The 20,906-nt window shown below is 41.6% G+C and overlaps 1 protein-coding gene across 1 annotated transcript in view; it reads right to left on the bottom strand.

The window, feature by feature from the left end:
* The window catches only part of Rab18 (RAB18, member RAS oncogene family), a 33,694-nt gene extending 16,194 nt beyond the window's left edge, over positions 1–17,500 (bottom strand). The window contains exons 1-2 of the mRNA XM_036188648.1: positions 17,268–17,500; positions 12,528–12,583 (exon numbers count right to left, since the gene is read on the bottom strand). Coding sequence (XP_036044541.1) covers positions 12,528–12,583; positions 17,268–17,335 — 124 coding nt within the window. The 5' untranslated portion in view covers positions 17,336–17,500. The remainder of the gene's footprint in view (positions 1–12,527; positions 12,584–17,267) is intronic.
* Positions 17,501–20,906: the final 3,406 nt, after the last annotated feature.

The following is a 20,906-nucleotide window of genomic DNA, read 5'->3' as shown; positions in this document are numbered from 1 at the left end:
TACCACATTCTAAATCTTATCCTTATACTCACAGATAAGTGTAGATATCATCCATCATCAATGAAACCTCTCTTTACAGCAAATGGAGACCATAACAAAGCCCCAACTGGACAGAATGCAGAAATCAACAGATCACAGCAAGTCCAGCCCCAGAGGATACATCTACACCATAGCTCCTGCATTTATTGACTTGGAGAACATGGTAAAAGGGGGAGCAGAAAGATTTTAAGAGCCAGAACACCAGGAAGTCTGCTGTGATACAGTCTCTTCTAGAAATGGCTGTATAAATAAGACCAGAACAATGGCAATTTCAATGGACAAGTTAATATGGAAGGGGAAGTTTAGGGGAACCCCACACCTAGGGACAAAGAACTAACTATAGGCAAGTGATGACTGCTGAGAGAAGGAGAGTTTGCTTCTCCCAGAGAGGAGTCCTTCATTGGGGTCCACCCAGCCTTGGAGACCAAAGGGAAAAAAGTGAAAAAGAACCCAATGGACAGCTGCATGTGAGCCCATAAAGAGATTCAAATGGACTCTGACTGGGACAATTAGAAAATGCCTCAGTCCTGGCTTCTCCTGACTCCTGGCTAGGACCTGCAATGCTAATTACTTTTGCCTTTATTTTCCCCTTGCATCTCTTTTCAGCCATCAGCCAAAACTTTCCTTTATTCCCTACAACTGGCAGCTATATAAATAAAACAAGTGGTGAACTTTTGGGATCTTTGAGATGTATCTCAACGACCACCCCATGTAGCTCTCCGAAAGCTAACTGGTCATTACCCCAGCTGCCTGAGAGCAGTCAAGGTTACCTCTTCAGAGGGAATGATGACAGCAACAGGTAGGAAATGACTAAGCAGTTTAGGGTAAAAGACCCAAGTAAAGTGACTAAAAGCTAAAAATGTCCTTGGTCCTGTCCTGACCGGAGACCAGAAAAGCCAGACATGTTCTGGGCCTCTGAGCACTGATCTGGTTCCTAAGTAATGTTAGGGATACATCTTAAAGGGGGTGGGGGGGAGATGTTAATTGGCAATAAAGGCCCATTTAGGGAAAATACCTTATGGTCAAGACAATGGAATCTCTGGCCTGGGTCAAGACCTAATTTTAGTTGGGTATGTCAATCTCCTGAGCAAAAGACCACTCCTAGAAAGCCTAAGCCATGCTAAAGAGATAAACAGAATAATTATCCCTTTAATGAGACAATATGCTTCTCCCTCCCAAAACACCAGCCCCAGTACAGCTTTCAGGATCAAAGCAGCACAGCTCTGTAACTGCCCATCTTTTGAATTATCCAGGAAGGCAGAACTTTTCTTCCTTCTATCTTTTTAAACAAGCATGGCCTTCGTGAACACTCTGGGCCTGACTCTTTCTCTACAGTGTCCCTCCCTGCCATGTGGCTGACCTTCACACCTGCTGATTCATAAGGCAGGCCTTTCTGACTACTCTCCTCCATGAAGCTGCTGAGCTTTACCACTTAAAAAGGAAAAGATCAAAAAGGTTATAACCAGACTAACAACGAGAAAACTCAAATTGAAAAACAATCTAATATGAAAGTTCTGAGTGCCAAGCAGTGGGGAGGAAGAGGCAAGAGGATCTCTTGAGGTCAAGGTCAGTCTGATCTACAGAGCAAGTTCTAGGGCAGCCAGGGCTACACAGAGAAACCCTGTCTCAGAAAACAAAAAGAAAAGGGAGTTCTGAGTATTACAAGCTGGGCAACCCTTATCTGAAATGCTGCTTAAGATTCTGGGATTCCTGGACTTGGGGCCATCTGCATAACCCTCCCGCCCCCATCAAGTTGGTGCTCAGCTATAGACTCAAACTGCACATTTTTGGACCAGTGATGATCAACTTCTGCTGCTAATTTTACAGAAGGAAAAGATGATTAAATAAAAACTAGAAAACGGGGTTGGGGATTTAGCTCAGTGGTAGAGTACTTGCCTAGCAAGCCCAAGGCCCTGGGTTCGATCCTCAGCTCCCCAAAAAAACAAAAAACAAAAAAACAAAAAACAAAAAACTGGAAAACAAGTTGGATAATTTAGTTGAATGAACAAATTCCTAGAAACACAGTTTCCCAAAATTGACTCAAAGAAAGAGGAACTATTAGAGACTTAATAAGTAATCAATCAAGGTTACTCACAGAATGCAAGGATGACTGACTATAAATAACACATTAGCAGAATGAAGGGGGGAAAGAACACGATCATTTTAATTGACACAGAAAAGGCATGGGGCAAAATTCAATACACTTTCATGATAAAAACACTCAACAAACTAGGAATGGAAGGAAAATTCCCTCAAAATGATAAAGGTCTTTCTGTTCGTCAGATTTCTGTTGCTGTGCTAACATCCCTGACATAAGAACTTAAAATGACAAGCTATTTCATTTGGCTCATAATTCTGGTGGTTCAAAAGTTACTTAGCCTCACAGCTGTTAGCCACTGAAGGGGCAGGACATCATGCCAGGGGGCACGAGGTGGAACAAAGTTCTTCAGCTCAAGACAGTCAGAAAACAAAGAGGGAGAGAGGCAAAGGAGCCAAACACTAGATACACTCCTCTGGTGGCCTGCTTCCCTACCTTCCCAAGTTCCCATCGCCTCCCACATTAAAGTGTGACTCTATCAGTACATATAGATCCACTGATTGTTAGTTTTAAATAATAATAAGCAGCCCTGGTTACCCTGCAAGGAAAGGTCAGAGACCCGACAAAACCCAGTATCAGAGCTTTACTGGGGGCTGGGGGGTGCAGAAAAGAGTAACCAGGCCTGGGAAGAGGCATGTGCAGAGGCGGGGGGGCGGGGGGGGGGAGCAGAAGAGAGACGGGAGGAGTCTGTGTCCTGCTTTTAAGGATTCCTCTGCACATGTGCAGGTGGGGCTTACAGAGCTATGTCAAGCATGCACTGATTGCCAAGATGTAGAAGACAATCCTCACAATAGGGGAAAACATTTGCAAATCATGTGTCTGATAAAAGATGAAAATCCAGCACACGTCTAAGAACCTCTACAACAGAACAACAAAAATACCTAATCACCACAATATTTCAATAGACATTTCTGCAAAGAACATAAACAGCCAAAAAGCATATTAAAAATATGCTCAACTTCCCCTAGAATTTCATACCTATTTCATATATATATATATATTTTTTTAAGGAAAGTAATAAGTATAGACAAATATGTAGAACAGTAGTTCTCAACCCTCCTAATGCTGTGACCCTTTAATACTGTTCCTCATGTTTTGGTTACCCCCAATCATAAAATTATTTTTGCTGCCACTTCGTAACCGTAATTCTGCTACTGTTGTGAACTGTAATGTAAAATACCTGACATGCAGGATGGTATTAGGAGAGGTCACCACCCACAGGTTGAGACTGCTGATAGAACTGTGCACAGCTGCTAGTGTGAAAACAGATCGGCATTCCCCCAATATTAAAAGCACAACTACTATATGGATAAGGCAGCAGGACCACACCTAAGCACAGATCCCAAAGAAGTGACCGCAGGAACTCAAGCACATTCGTGGACAACACAATCACAGGCATCATCTACAACTGCCAAAATGTAGGAACAACTCAAGTCTTCAGCAGTGGATCAATGGATTAACAAAAATGGTGCACACAGTCAAGGAAACATTATTTGAACTAAAGAATGGAATTGGGTACTGGCACATGCCACAGTATGGATTGGCCTTGAAAATATCCTGCTAAATGAAATAAGCCAAATACAGTAAGACAAATGCTGCACAAGTCCACTTGTACAATGTACGTAGAATAGACAAACTTCACAGAAACAGAAAGTAGAATAAAGATCACCAAGAACAGCAGAGAAGATGTAATAAAGAATTATTTAAAGTTCTAGAAATGAATAGTGTTATAACAGTGAATGATAGTGAGATACATAAGTAAAAATGGTTAAGATGGTATGGTTCATACTCGGCATGTTTCATCATAACATAACTATAAACACTGACCTCCACAACCACAAAACAGCTAAATAAATGTATGACCTAGAGAACTCCTGTACATATTAAAGAAACTCAATCTGTAGTTAAAAGTCTACCCATGAAAAAGAAATCTTTAAAGCCCTGTGAGTTCAACTAAATTGATTCTACACAAAATCTTGGAGAAACTGAAGTGGACTCTTCCTTAATTCTTTAATTCTTTTCTAAGAATTAAATTATAATTGTACTGACACCAGAACCAGAGAAAGGTATGAGTTAAAGGAAACTATGACTAATATCTTTCACAAATACAAATGGAAATCCTGAACAAAATAATACTTAATGAATGTAAAAGTAGATAAAGAAAAACAAAGATGACAACTACCTGGGCTCACCTTAGAAAGGGAAAATAAAGCAATGTACGATCTGCTCACCAAAGGGCACAAAAAAACCCATGTATTTCTGAGGAACCTTCCCCATAAGCTTGTAATAGAAGAGCATTTCTTTACCTGATAAAGGGAATCTACAAAACACATACAATGAACATCACACACAAGTCAGAAATGTTCTCCCTTATTGCCAGTTATGAAATAAGGACAACTCTCACCACCTCTACTCAGCACTGTACATTACCTCACATCTTTAGCCAGACAGTAAGAGAAAGAAAGGACACAGATTATAAAGAAGGTAAAAAACTAAAAGAACAAGAACAAAAAACTAAAAACCTCCTAGAATTTCCAAGTGTCACCATGTGTCGTAGTTAGGGTTACATGCTATGATGAAACACAATGACCAAAGGCAAGTTAGGGAGGAAAGGCTTTATTTCATTCAGTTCCAGATAACAGTTATCATCAAGAGCAGTGCGGGCAGGAACTCAAGCAGGGCAGAACTGGAGGGAGGGCAGGAGCTATCACAGAAGCCAAGGAGGGGTGCTGCCTACTGGCTTGCTCCACATGGCTTGCTCAGTCCACTTTCTGATAGATCCTAGGACCACTAGCCCAGGAGTGGCCACATCCACAATGGCTGGGCCCTCCCACATGTAGGCCTACTGGCTTGCCTATAGCAGATCTATGGAGGCATTTTCTCAATTGAGGCTTCCTTTTCACCATTAACTCTAGCTTGTGTCAAGATGACATAAAACTAACCAGCATGGTGTCTTTAAAAAATGACATAACAGGTTGGAAGATATAAAATTAATATTTGAAATATCGAGCATTTTTTTAAATATCTGTATCCTGCCTCAGCCTAGAGTTTCCTAAAACTTGCAGCAATTCTTTTAGCCTTGGCCTCTCAGATGCTAGGATTACAGCTAGGAGTAATACAACCTGCTAAGAGTACCTCTATGTGATAGCAATAAAGGAAAACAAAAATGAATTCCTACTATTTAGAATGAAAGTCCATGGAACACCTAGGCTTAAATCTGACAAAACCTGTGAAAGATCTTGTGATGTGAATAAGAAATGTCACTCATAGCCTCATTTATTTAAACACTTGGACCCCAGTTATGGAACCTTTAGGAGGTGAAACACTGCTGGAGGAAGTATATCTATCACTGGTGGGTAGGCTTTGAGAGCATATAACCTCACTACTTCCTTGTCTCTCTTTCTCTTCCTGTGTGCTGATGAAATGTGATCGATTGCTCTCTCTCTCTCTCTCTCTCTCTCTCTCTCTCTCTCTCTCTCTCTCCTGTTCCTATGGCCATGCCTTCCCCACCAGTATGGACTGCTGTGGGATATTCTGTATGTTAAATGTGTTGCTCTGATTGATTAGTAAATAAAACACTGATTGGCCAGTATCCAGGCAGGAAGTATAGGCAGGACAAGGAGAGAGGAGAATTCTGGGAACTGGAAGGCTGAGGCAGGGAGACGTAAGAAATCTAAGATACTGGTAAACCATGAGCCATGTGGCAAGGTATAGATTTATAGAAATGGGTTAATTTAAGAGGTAAGAACTAGATAACAAGAAGCCTGCTGTGGCCATACAGTTTGTAAGCAATATAAATCTCTGTGTGTTTACTTGGTTGGGTCTAAGTGGCTGCGGGACCATGGGCCAGGCAAGACTAGAGAAAACTCCGGCTACAATGGACTCTATCCCTATGGAGTCATAAGCCAAAATACATCTCTTTTCCAAGAGATTTTTGTCCAGGTATTTTATCACAGCAAAAAAAAAAAAAAAAAGATGATAATAATAATAATTAATATAAGTATATACACCAAAACAAAACAAAAAACAAAAAACATTAAGATCTTTTTTCTTTAAGATAGTGATACTAGGTAACCCAGTCTGGCATCACTATCATTGTGTATTCTAGAATACAGACCCTTTTGCCTCAGCCTCCAGAGAGCTGTGACAGGTCTATGTCACCATTTAATAATTATAAATATTTTTTAATCTATTTAAAATCAACTAACCAATTCTAAAGTCCAATGCAAACCAAAACAGCTCAAACACTTTTAGAAGAAAAAAAAAATTTGAGAAGACTCCCACGGCTGATTCACAGATTGATTACAAAACTACAGAAAGGAAGACAGTGAAATACTAACATAAAGACAGGTGTAGACAGCCCAGAAACACACTGAGACACCTAAAGACAACTGATATTTTTATAAGGGCAGGAAAGCTGTTCAGTGTGGATTCTTTTCAGTCAGTGGTTTTGGAACACCTAGATATCCATATGCAAAACAACAAAAAAGAAAATCATGTGGCCTTCTGCTAGGCAAAAAAAATACTGAAATCATAAAACATAAAATAGTACATTTACTATTAGAAAAATTATGGTAAAAGAGTGGGTCTAAAATATCTGCAAAGAAAATAACACCTACACAAAAATTATGCTGAATATAGAAAGCTCTCTAATCTCAACATTAAGAAAATAATACAAGGGCTGGAGAGATGGCTTCATGGTTAAGAGCACGTGTTGCTCTTTAAAATGATCTGGGTTCATTCCAGTACTCTCCTATCAATTAACAACTCAGTTCTAGAGGACTGAAGGTTCTCTTCTGGCCTCTGCCAGTACTACATACAAGTGGTGCATGGACAAAACACAAATACACATAAAAATAAAAATAAATTTTCAAAAAGAAAGAAAACAACTCAACAAGTAAAAAAAAAAAGATTGAGACTCAGATACTTTACACATACATGGACATGGCAACAAATAAGAACTTAATGTGATAAACATCAGCAGTTATCAGAGAAATCCAAATTAAACAACAACCAGACACCACACACCTACCCAAATGGTCACAATCTGAAAGACAGTGAAGTGCACCACTGCTCAACAGCCACTGCAGTTAGAGTGAGATCATCTCTGCACTGATAGAGGACAGCATTTCCTGCAGACGGGGCTTGGTGTGTGACTCTTTCACTTCATCACTCCAACAAGCATGACGTCTTTATAACCAGAGTTTAGGTTTTTTAACCTTGCAGGCCCTCATCTTAGGAAGCCTTTCATACTGGCTCTGAATTCTTCAGTGTGGCATCCTCTTTACATCTTCCCATTTGTAGAAGCTTGATACTCCACTGCTTTATGTTGTGGAAAAATCTTTTTGTTCACTGTGAAGATGTATCACTTAGATTGGTTTAATAAAAAGCTGAATGGCCAATAGCTAGGCAGGATTCCCAGGTCAGAGAGGATGCTGTGAAGATAGTGGAGATGCCAAGAGCCACAAAGCAAGCAGGATAGGCAATATAAAGATGAGGTAATAAAACAAGGCAGAAAGAATTAATATGGATATTTGTCATTGTCTAGTGGGATTGGTTATAACTTGTTATTGGTAATGGTCAGGAAAAAAGCTGAACAAAGGATTTAAGATTTAGGGATCTTGTTCTGAAAAAAATGGGAGAAGTGGTGGCAGTGGTGGCGCACGCCTGTAATCCCAGCACTCGGGAGGCAGAGGCAGGCTGATCTCTATGAGTTCAAGGCCAGCCTGGTCTACAAAGCGAGTTCCAGGACAGCCTACAAAGCTACACAGAGAAACCCTGTCTCAAAAATAATAATAATAATAATAATAATAATAATAATAATAATAATAACAACTTTAATTCATCAAGATAAGATGATAAGAAAGTATTTTCTCTGAATATGCCAAATACAAATGGACTGGACATTGTGAATGTAATTCTTCTTTGATAATTATCCTTATTGTATATAGTTTCACTTGTTAAAGTTAATACCTTTCCTTTCCATTTAGACAATACCTGATCATTGTTCTTATTGTATATAATTTTACTGTGTTAGAGTTAAAACCTTTCCTTTTTATTTAGACAAAGGGGGGCAGATATTGTGGAATAATCTTTTTGTATACTATGAAGATGTGTCACTTGGATTGGTTTAACAAAAAGCTGAATGGTCAATAGCTAGGCTGGATTCTGGGGCAGAGAGGACACTGGGAAGAAAACGGAGACACCAAGAGACTCAGAGCAAGAAGGATGGACAATATGGAGATGAGGTAATAAAGCCATGAAGCAGAAAGTAAAATTAAAGAAATGGTTAATTTAAGTTATAAGAGCTAGTTAGAAACAAGTCTAAGCTATCGTCCAGGCTATCATAATTCGTAAGTCTTTGTATAGTTATTTGGGAGCTGGCTGGTGGGACAAAGAAAGACTCACTACAGCTTTAGGTATTGAGTCCACCTGCCTTGTGGCTTGAAGGTTTTTAGCTGTCTTCTACATTAGTAGGATATTGAGATTGTGCTTTAGTATTTCCCTCTCTGTTATATTAGTTAATTACTGCTGAATAAACAAAAAGCAAATATAACTCACAGTACCACTGTGAAACACTATATGCAACAATTATCTTAAAAGTTTCTTTATACATGATAGACTTTTAATCTCTAACTATACTACTGAAATACAAAGATATATGTTCATAGTTAGTCTACTGTGAGGTGAAATACTGATTTTGTATAAAACACTAATTTTCACAACTGAAAAAAAAAGATAAACAACTGAACCAATTGTTTTTATCTTTTAGACCTATAGGTGTGGTAGCTGTAACTGAAATCAGAAAGTAATCTCATGCCCAAATGTAAAGATTTTTAAAACGCAAGTAGTTCCTCAGGGCCAACTTGGGGAACAAATTATAGATACTTCATTGTATTGTAGTATTTGTTTTGGTAAAAGATATAGCCTTTGTAGCAATATAGACAGCCCATGATGGCTACCATTCTGTGAGTCCTCATGTCATTTCAGTTTAAAATGACTTTTCTATTAGGCATGATTCATTTCTTCAGTAAAAATTCCATTTCAGTCATTTGCCCCCGTCAGCGGTCACTCATCTACACCTCTATCTATTACTGCACAAAACATCCCATGCTCTGAACAGGCAAGTTTTATTACATAGTTTAAAATGAGCAAATATGTGAAAACCAGAACAAAATGGAGTATGACTTGCTAGTATCTTCAATGGTTCCCTTTGTTATGGCATACACAGAAGTAAATCTGTAACATCTATGCCACACAAATGCTAAGTAATGAAGTAATGCCTAATAAAATGTATTAAAAATTTAGAGGCATTTTGAGTCTGTATTGACAGAAACAAATAAAGATGAATGCTTCCTCACAGAAATCCAAGTACTAAATGTAAACAGGAGGAGAGCATTTGAAGTCATTTGACAACCACAGGTGGGGTAAGAAAACCACATATTATCTTTCCTATCTGTTGCAGGCTAAAACAAAACCATGACAAGAAGCAGGACATATACACAACCTCAAAAGTGTCTTTCCACAGGAAAGCTACAAAGAGAAAAATAAAAACTTTACAATGAAGAAACTTGTGTGACTAAAAGCCCCCAACAGCACCAGAATAATACACACCATGCACCTCTTGCTATAATATCCTAAAAAGATTTTTGTGTAATCCCTACAAAAAAATTGCATAACTAGAATCTGAAGACACTGGGCAAATGAAATGAGGGGCAGTCTACAGAGCAACTGGCCTGTACTCTTCAAAACTGTCAGACACAGACAGACAACCAAAGACCAGTGAACTGTAAAAACTAAAAGAGACTGAAGAAATGTGGGCATGGTGGCTCAAGCTTATAATCCCAACAACTGGGAGGTGGCTGGGGCTGGAGAGCTATCACCAGTCTGAAGCCATCCCAGGCTGTAGAGTGAGTTCCAGGCCAACCTGAGCTAGTGTGAGAACCTGAAGAAAGCAGGATAAGGGGTCAGAAACTGGAGATAACTAACATGGCTTGACCCAAAACATAATTTAGGCGTAATTTTACTTTTGCTATAAAGGGTATTGATAGGCAGTTGATGAAATCTGTCAATGGACAAAATTTTATCTTTGTTCACTTAGGAAACATACATTAAAAAGCTTAGATATTAAAGACAAAAGTCTGCAACATATTCTTAAGCAATTTGTTTAAAAATAATCCTGTGTGTGATGCAGTATAAGAATGATAAGACAAGGTAGAGGGAGATGGCTAAATCAGTAAAGATCTTGCTCTGTAAACATAAGGACCTGAGTTCCATCCCAAAACCCAGGTAGGAAAAGCCAGGCATGTTAGCATATATATCCTCGTACTTGGGAGGTTATGCAGGCTAGTTTTATGTCAGCTTGACACAAGTTAGAGTCATTTGGAAAGTGGGAACCTGAAATACCCTGCCAGAATGACCTGTGGGCAAGTCTGTAATTTTCTTGATTAACAGCTGATGTTAATCACTGTGAGCTGTGTCATCCCTAGGTAGGTGGTAGGTGATACTAAGGTATTCAGGAAAGCAAGCTGAACAAGCCATGAGGAACAAGCCTGTAAGCAACACTCCTCCATGGCCTCCGCATCAGCTCCCGACTCCAAGTTCCTGCTTTGTTTACCTTCCTGCACCAACTTCCCTGGATCACGACTGTGATGTGGAAGTATAAAGTAAAATAAACCTTTTCCTTCCTAAGTTACCTTTGGTCATGGTGTTTTATCACAGCAACAGAAACCCTGATTAAGACAAAGGTGCTTGCTGGCCTGCCAGCCAGCCTAGGCTCCTGGTAAGTTCCTGGCCGGGGAGAGACCATGTCTCAAAAAGATAAAGTGCCTGAGGAATGATGATTGTACTGACCTTCACAAGCACATATGTATACACATGGGTACATGCTCATACACAAAGAATAAAGCAAAAGTGATAAATATCAGCATTTAGAGAATGTGAGTGGAATATATAGAATTCCCCATTTTCCCTCTAAATCTGAAATTTCCCACAATAAATAAAAACAAAGCCAGTTAAAAGGAACTTTCTACTTTCACTAGCAATGACAGTAAGATTTTTTAGTAGTCTAGATGACAAGCCACTTTCAAGCACTCTAAATTTTATTTCTAAAATGCTTCTGGGGCTCTGGGAAAATGATTCACATGTGCTTGCCACATAAACATGAGGACGTGAGTCCACATCTCCAGCACCCACATAATGGGCACGGTGGCTTGTCTGTTATCTCAGCTTTGGGGAGGCAGAGACTGGAGGATCCTAGAACTTACTGACTAGTCAGTCTAGCCAGATCGGAGAGCTCCAGGTTCAGTGAGAAACCCTAACTCAAAGATTAAGGGGGAGGATGACAGGACAAAACCCAATGTCAACCTCTGGCATCTATGCAGTTATACACTCGCACGTGAACAAACACACAGTTGACTTTGGTATCACTGCCCCTAATAATTAATAACTGTTATCAAAGATATAAATTAAAAACACACAATAAATACTGTAGCAAATATTGAAAGTATAAAATTAACAGATTTTGCTGCTAGGTCCATGGCAACAAAGACCAAGTTTATATTATTCATCGCTATGAGAACAGTGGCTGGCATGCAGTAAATATTTAAATCACTACTATCTGCTGCAGAATAAAAAATAATTCTGTATGGGAATGAAATGTGTATGCAAACCATCATTATCAGTAATGCTAAGGAAATGGCACAAGATAAGAGACAAGGCTTTGTTGCAGGATGTTTTGTATGTCATGTTGCTCTAATTGGTTAATAAATAAATAATAAATAAAACACCAACTGGCCAGTAGCCAGGAAAGTAGAAGGCTGGGGCAGAGAGACACTGCCAGCCGCCGCCATGACAAGGGAGATGAAAGGTACTGGTAAGCCACAAGCCACGTGGCAAAGTATAGATTAATAGAAATGGGTTGATTTAAGATATAAAAACAGCTAACAACGCCGGGTGATGGTGGTGGCGGCACATGCCTGTAATCCCAGCACTCGGGAGGCAGAGGCAGGTGGATCTCTGTGAGTTCGAGCCAGCCTGGTCTACAGAGCTAGTCCAGGACAGACTCCAAAGCTACAGAGAAACCCTGTCTCAAAAAACCAAAAAAAAAAAAAAAAAAAAGCTAACAAGAAGCCGGAACCCTTAGGCCAAACAGTTTAAATAATATAAGCGTCTGTATGTTTATTTTATAAGTGGGCTACGGGACTGCTGGGACTTGGCGAGACCTGGAGAGAAGAACTCTAACTACAAGGCTCTTTGGACACCAAAGCTAAGTCTCACAGACAAGGTCTGCACAGAGTGCAGGTGCTGAGAAGAGGGAAAGAGTGAAGACAAACAGAGCCAAGGGCATAAGCATATGTGGCATTCTACTGGACTTTTAAACTTAGCTCACCTATTGTTGCTGCAAGTTCTGGATCAAAGGTGTCATCTGTGAACCTCAGGAGCAGGCTAAAAGAGAGTTAAAGACAGGTTAGGACCTTAACTGTTTATTTCTCTTTTTTGTTTGTTTGTTGTTGCTGTTGTTGCTTTTTCGAGACAGGGTTTCTCTGTGTAGCTTTGCGCCTTTCCTGGAACTCACTCTATAGACCAGGCTGGCCTCGAACTCACAGAGATCCACCTGCCTGTCTCCCAAGTGCTGGGATTACAGGCGTGCGCCACCACCGCCTTTATAAATGTGGGGCTGTAATGAAAACCTTACAGAGTTTGTCCAGTAGGGACATCAACAGTGCTGGGACCTACGCACACAGTGGGCCTTCTAGTCGGTCATTGTTCCTTTTTTCAACCCTTTGCTTCCTCCTTTACCATTATTTCCGAGGGTAGCCCTTCTCCCCTTACACTTTACAGAGTGAGTTCCAGGATAGGCACCAAAACTACACAGAGAAACCCTGTCTCGAAAAACCAAAAAAAAAAAAAAAAAAAAAAAAAACCCAAAAAAAGGTGATCGCCTCCTGCACACTACCTCTTAAGTCCACCATTCCACCAGCCTGGGCCTGAGTGAGAGCCTTGAGAAACACTCTACAGCCTGTGATCACTGCTGTCAGTGACGTGTCCACAGACCACAACAGCTTCCTGCTGCTAGTCTCAAATACAGCACCATCAATTGTAGTAAAAAAACCAAAACCTTAACTCTCTTTTTCCTGGTTCTGCTGTTTTATCTCCTACAAAACAGACACAATATAGTCCAAGTAACAAAGAACAGTCAAAATCCAGAGACTTCGACTTAATATCTGAACACAGACTTTACTTCCACTGTAAGTTAAGTGAGTCTGCATATATGAACCACACTTAAGGCCAAGGCCCAAGCGCAGCAGTGCGCAGTCAGAACAAAGTGAACTCAGCGGCACTTTGGGGAGATTTTCTTCTCCCACATTGCTTCATTTGCTTTCTTTTTTTTATCTTACTGATCTTTTGCTTATATATTAGGGTTTCAGACTTTGTGTTTTTATGGTGTGTGTCTATGTACACATTTTTTTAAACTCTGATTTGTTTATTGGCCTGTCTGTTTGTTGTCTAGAGAACATAGTTACTGAGTAGGATGGGTGAGAGAGGTAGGAAAGACAAGGAAGAAGAGACCATGAGGAAAATATGTTAAAAAAAAACGTTTTCAATAAAAAATACTGTGGGGCATGGTGGCACAAGCCTTTAATCCCAGCACTTGAAGACAGAGGCAGGTGGGTCTCTGAGTTCAAAGCCAGCCTGGTCTACCGAGCTAGTTCCAGGGCGGAGTGGGCTTCACAGAGAAACCCTGTACAAAAAAAAAAAAAAAAAAAGAAAGAAAAAGAAAAAGAAAAACAAAAGAACAAAAAGTAACAAAGTTATGACTCTTAATATCTACTTGTACAAAATGTCCTGTCCCGATGCACCCAGCTACCTAGAATTTAAGAATAGAAAGGACATACCTCTATAATTCAGTCATCACAGAAAACACTGCCACAAAAATGCAGGCTAGCCAGCTAACATGGTGCACACCTTTAGTTCCAGCACTCTAAAGACAGAGGCAGGCAAACATATGCAGGCCAGCCTGGTCCACATAGTGCAGTTCTAGGATGCCAGGACTACATAGAAAAACCTTCTCTAAAAAACAAGAAAAGCATGCTAACATTACCTTGTACAATAGTAGTCATGGCAATACCATAAAAATGCAGACAATCAGAAAGTCATTGAGGATTTTAGCTCAACAACAATAGGCCAGACACTCAGCCAGAAATGTTTCTTCGGCAATCACTAGTCCTTACAAGAGGTACTTTGTCACTCCAAGTACTTGGTTGGCGTAGACAGGGAACTGGCACCATGTGAAACAAAACCCTTAATACAAAACCTGAGTATAGCCAGGGGTACACCAGCAGCCCCAAATGTATTCTGAATTCTATGTAGGCACAGTCTATTTCTCTATTAGATTATGAAAGGAATCCATAAGCCCCAACAAATGATTAAGAATTCACTGTTCTGGGGGCTGGAGAGATGGCTCAGAGGTTAAGAGCACTGGCTGCTCTTCCAGAAGTCTTGAGTTCAATTCCCAGCAACCACATGGTGGCTCACAACCATCTGTAATGAGATCTGGTGCCCTCTTTTGTATACATAATAAATAAATCTTTAAAAAAAAAAGAATTCACTGTTCTTATATAGTATACTTTCAAAGTTAAAAGAGGAAAAGATTTTGCATGTAGAACTACAGATGGTAGAGTATGCTGTGTAGATAATACTAAATTCATATTAGTGTGAAGAAGCCAGGGTTTTGTTCTTTTTTAGGGGGAGGGGCGGGGGGAGCAGGATGCATGCCTGAAATGTCAGAACTTGGAAAGCTGAAGCAAAAAAAAAAGGTGGGGGGACTGCTCCAAGTTTGAGGCTTGAGGCTAGCCTGGGCTACACAGTAAATTCCGGGTCATTAAAAAATAAAAGAGGAGCAGGAGGACTGGGGACGTAGTTCATGGTTCTGGGCACTTGCTCCAGGGGAGCAGATGCCCTCCTCTGGCCTCTGAGGGGACCTACACTCACAAACACAACAGAAAGGTAGGTAGGTAGGTAGGTAGGTAGGTAGGTAGATAGATAGATAGATAGTTGATAGATTTTGTTGTTGTTGTTGTTTGTTTGTTTTTTTGAGACAGGGTTTCTCTGTGTAGCTTTGCGCCTTTCCTGGAACTCGCTTGGTAGCCCAGGCTGGCCTTGAACTCACAGAGATCCGCCTGGCTCTGCCTCCCGAGTGCTGGGATTAAAGGCGCGCGCCACACCACCGCCTGGCCAAATACTGTTTTAAATGGGCTAAAATGTTAAAAACCATTTCAGTGTGCAATTCATAATTCATCATTAAGTACTAAAAAAAAAGTTTAAAGTACATTTGACCCAAATAAGATTATCTAGGGGAATGAATAAGGAGAGAAATCTACTTTAAAAGTGTACCCAGAACCAGACCTAGTACAGCATGCCTATAATACTAGCACTTGAGGGGCTGAGGTAGAAAGACTGTAAATACCAGGCCAACTGTTGTTTACAGACATAGCAAGTCTCAGGCCAGACAGTCTATGTAACCAGAACAGTTTCAAGAAACTAAATAAAATAAAAGCAATAATACAAGGGAACCTCCAGTTAACCTTCTAGAAAAGTCCAACATACTCAATTTCACCCATTCAATGCCTGTCTCAGCCAACCACATGCTGGGTTGAGATGACAACCTGTTATTCTTGATTTCAAAAACAAGCTCCAAGCAGGCATGGTGATACATGCCTGTAATCTGCGCTCTGGAGGCCGGAGGAGGAGGATTCCGAGTTTAAGGCCAGCTAGGTGACATAAAAATTTCCAGGCCAGCCTTGATCACACAGGGAGACTACTTCAAAAGACAGAAAACAAGACAAACTTGATGTGGGTTCTTTCTCAAGAAAAAATGGAGAAAACAAAGATCGTGAAGGTATATGATTTCTAGTAAAACTATGTCTAGTACATAAACTTTTTAACATTCATGTACAAAAAAGAGTGATCATAAAGATCTTATTCGTGACTTTAGCACACACCATTCTATTGTTATAGAAAGTTCCTTTAATTTGTTCCCTGGTGTTCAGAAGCATGTCACTCTAAGACACTAAAAGTACACATTAAAGGGGAACAAACTATGAATATAGATTGTCAAGCTTTTAAAAATACAGAAAGATTCGGGTTTATTCAGTAAAGCTTGCAAACACTTAAGTACCTACAAATCTAAGTCCTCATGAAATGCTTTCAAGTTACCTGACAGATCTCATATGGTAAAATCAAATATGAAATTGTTGACAGCTCTCTGGGACTTAAATGCTGTTTAAAGATCAAGAGACGCTGAAATAACATTTATTCATAATCAGAGGGCAAGGATGAGTTCACCTGAAGAACTTTATCCAGACCTGGATGAAATCATAACCCTCTGGCAACACCCACCTAGGTCCACCTCTGACCTAATACACAACTCTACTGCAATATACTCCTTCGCAAGGAATGAGTCAAAGCAAAAAAGACGATACAATTTTCCCTTTCATTTCTATAAAATGTGACAAGCCGAGAATAATCTCACTTAAAGGTGGCTCACTGCTTAAGTACCCTGTGCCTTAAAAGGCATAAGGAAAACGATGCAACGGAAGATTGTGCTAAAATGAGCCAGGAACGTGACCTCAGACGTCACCAAAGTTTCTGTGTAGAACATTAAGTACTTGAAGGACAAGTTCTATCGAAATCGCAAAGTGATAAAGTGCCTATTGATCTCAGCTCCGGGGGTGACGACTGGCTGGATTCTAGGGGTGACAGGCCGGCTAGACTCTAGGGGTGATGATGACAGGTCGATCAGAGTCTATGGTTAAAGGCCGGCTGGATTCTAGGGGTGACAGGCCGGCTGGACTCCAGGGGTGACAGGTTGACCAGACTCTAGGGGTGACAAGCAGGGGTATTCCAGGAGTGACAGGCCGGCTAGCCTTGAGAGGACTAACAGGCCAGAGGGGTCCCGATCGCCTCGGCGGGATCAGGCCCAAGCCCGGGCGCCGAGCTGGGAGGAACCCGGCCTGTGAGGCCTGAGCCCGGCGATACAGCCCGGGGCGGAGCCAATAGGGCCGCAGCGACCGTTCCGGGAGAGCAGCCGGCAGCCCGGAGGCGGAGGGCCCGCCGAGCACCGCCTCACCTGGACTTGCCCACCCCACTCTCGCCGATGATGAGGATCTTCAGCGTGGTCAGCACGTCCTCGTCCATCCTGCGCCCGCTCTACTCGGACCCAGCCCCCGGTCCCGTCTGCGTTCCCCGGGTCGGCGAAGACGGCCTGCGCATGCGCACCTCCACGGACTGCCTCTCCCACAGGATGTTTGGGCCGCGGAGGCCACAGATCCTCCGGTTCCGCCCAGAGGCGGCTCTGCGTCTGCGCACTCCCCCCGAGCGCAGGCGTTCTTCCGGGAGGCTCCTGAGTGGTGCAGGGGCAGATGGACAGGGATGCGTGTAAATCCGCCTACCTCCTTCCGGGCGCTGGCTCCGCCCCAGCCCTAACTCCTCCCGCTTCCTGTTTTATATTTGGAGCACTGGGTGTTACGTGAGCGTCCTCCAGACAGCTGTTGCAGTGTGCGGAAGTTGGTCCTTGGAGGTAAACTGTCTCAGATGTAGGCACAGCAGTACATGTAACTGCCTTGTCGCATTGCTGAGCCTCCTCAACTGTCTCCACATCAGAGACAACATTTTTTTAATATATTTATTAATTTTTTTTCATTTTACATACCAACCCCAGTTCCCCCTCCCTTCTCTTCTCCCGCCTCCTCACCTCCCTCCCACTCTACCCCCATCCACTCCTCAGAGTGGGTAAGGCCTCCCATGGTAGTCAACAAAGTCTGGCATACCAAGTTGAAGGAGAGCCTAGCCCCTCCCCATTGTATCAAGGCTGAGCAAGGTATCCCACCACAGGGAATGGGCTCCAAAAAGTTAGTTCATGCACCTGGGATAAGTCCTGGTCCTACTGCCAGGGACCCCACAAACAGATCAAGCCACACAACTGTCACCCACATCACTACTGCTAGAAAAGTGTCAGGGAGGTGGGGCACTCAACATTAATTTGACAGATGCTTCCTTGTGGTGGTGGCTAATGTCACATGTGACCGACATTTCTTTATATATATGTAAAATTTAGAATCAGCTAAGAAATTAATTTTTTAGCCAGGCATGGTGGCACAGTCCTTTAATCCCAGCACTCAGAAGGCCAGCCTAGTTTATATATTGAGTTCCAGCTAGAGACCGTATCTCAAAAATAAAACAAAACAAAAAAATTGATTTGTTAAATGCTTTGTAAAGTTCTTAAGATAACTAAATAGTCTCTTGGCGTCTTTTCCCAAAGGTTGCTTTTTAGTGGGGTCAAGTCCTTGTCTGTACTTCTAAAATTTACAGCTATCTCCAGCATTTGCATTCCTTTTATGATTTTTCTGTATTGCACCATCTTCTGAAATACTGCGTGACTAGTTACTTCATTTATTCACTAGTCTTCCCCAGAGATGGCTCACTGGAGCAAGGTTGCTTAATGTCTAATAGCAAAAGCGAGAGTAAAGAATCGATGTGAGAACTGAACTGTTTTCCAGTGGTTCCTACCTTGTGGCCATGTCTACTTTTTTGTGCAGTCCTGTTTATCATTTGGAGATTTTCTTGCTGCTTGGCTCTTATCCTGGTTTTATCTTCTAGTTGTGTGTGTGTGTGTGTGTGTGTGTGTGTGTGTGTGTGTGTTGCCCCTTGATGTCTCTTGGATCAGCACTGCTTCTTGCATTTACTTTGATGAGTCTTACAGTTATATTTCTGGCGTAGATACTTCTCCTTGAGTTCAGGCCAACACACACAACTCTAGCGTATCTCCTGGGTATATGCCAAGAAAAACTGCCATGGACCAAGGTTGACACTGAACTCATTATCTTCTCCTCAACTCGTGTTCTTATCTTGACTTCCTTCATAATGAAAAACATTAACACCCATTTAATTTCCTCTCCCTCACTCCCACATCCTCTCAGTTCTCACAGCTCAAGCATGCCTAAAATCACTTATTTCAAGTTTGTCAGCATTACCACAGTCCACCTCATCTGTGAGCTCCATCCACACCCTGTCAGCTGCACAGCAGGGGTCCTGCCTCCAGTTTCCTCTCACCTCATCATCATACTGCAGCCACAATGAAGTTTTTTAAATGCTGACTTAAGACATCCTGTGGTTATCACTCCAGCTTCATCTCTTGATATTCCATCCTTGAGTTTTCTATTCCAGTCCAACAAAACATGTGTTCACAGATCAGGATCCTTGCACACAGATCTGCCTGGAGCAGAGCTGGCCCCGTCCCCCTCCACATAGTCACACACCTTTACCAAGAAAGCTCCTCCACACTCCAGCTCTTCAATCTCTTTCCCTGCATTTCTTCCTCCACCTCCCAGGCCTGTGGTACCTGCCTCTCCCAGAAACTCTGCTAGTGTCCTGTGTTCCTGTGGTGGTATGTACCCCATAGTATTGCAGTGTGTCCTTCTTTTCTTTATGTGTGTAAGAGAAAGTGTGTGTGTGTGAGGAGAGAGAGGTGTGTGTGTGCGCGCGCGCACAATTGGTCATGGGGTAGAAGAGGGTTCCACTCTCCTGAAGCTGGACTTACAGGCAGTTGTAACTGGGAACTGAACTTGGATGCTCTGGGGGAGCAGCAAGGGCTTTCAACCACCAAGTCATCTCTCCAGCCCCACAACATTTGTTTCTTAAAAGCAGAGTTACATAATGTCTGCTCATTAATTTTCTCTCCAGCACTTAATGCAATCCTTGCTTTGGAGAACTTGCTTTAAGACTTTCCTTCCTTCCTTCCTCCTTCCTTTCTTCCTTTATTTTCTTGGAATGAGACCTAGGGCCTCATTTGTGTCCAAAACTATTTGTTGATTAAAATAAATAAATAAATAAATAAAATAAAAACCTCAAACCAACCTCAGGAATTTGAAACAATTTAGTTTCCTTACTTGTTATTAGAATAGATTGGAATAGCTCTTAAAATGCTATCATGAGCCTGGAAGTACTTGTGTACTCAGAGGCAGATGCAGGTGGACCTCTGAGTTCAAGGCCAGCCTGGTCTACACAGCAAGTTCTAGGACAGCCAGGGACACACGAAGAAACCCTGTCTCCAAAAACAAAACTAACAAACAAAAGAACCTGCTATCCTGAACATTGCAGTTGGGAAAAGGCCCCTCAATATTGTCTGGCACACACCCATTGCCAGGTACTACTGGACATAAATAAACAGTTGTGCATAGATGAGTCAATTGAACCTTTGAGGAAATAATCTAGGAAAAATGCTTATACATGCCAAGCATAGATGCAATTTAAATGTGTCCTTTCAATGACTCGGTAGAAGGCTCCGTTGGTAAAGAGCCTTGTGTAAACATAAGGACCTGAACTTGACTAAGCAGCACCCATGGTAAAGCCAGACATAGCAGGACTGAGTCAGGAACCTCTTCAGGAGCAGGGAGACATACAGCCAGAACCCTGCAGCTTACTGACCACCCAGCCTAGCCATTCAGTGAGCTCCAGGGTCAGTGGAAACCCTGCCTCAGAAAAATAAAAAAGAAATAAAATGGAGCACATCAAGGAAAACATCCATGGTGATCTCTGGCCTCTGCGCATGCATAGACATGTGGGCGCACACACACACACACACACACACACCATTTTCGATATGTATTTGAATTTGAGTACCTGAAACCTGAAGATAACAGAGGGCTGACACTTAGTCACTGAAGTGAACAGCAACCACAAAGAGATTCATAAAAGAAAGGAGGAAAAA

The sequence above is a fragment of the Onychomys torridus genome, chromosome 5 (genome assembly GCF_903995425.1).
Source record: "Onychomys torridus chromosome 5, mOncTor1.1, whole genome shotgun sequence".
Taxonomy (NCBI): Eukaryota; Metazoa; Chordata; class Mammalia; order Rodentia; family Cricetidae; genus Onychomys; species Onychomys torridus.
Note: the sequence above shows the minus strand (reverse complement) of the source record. Positions and strands in the feature narration are given on the sequence as shown.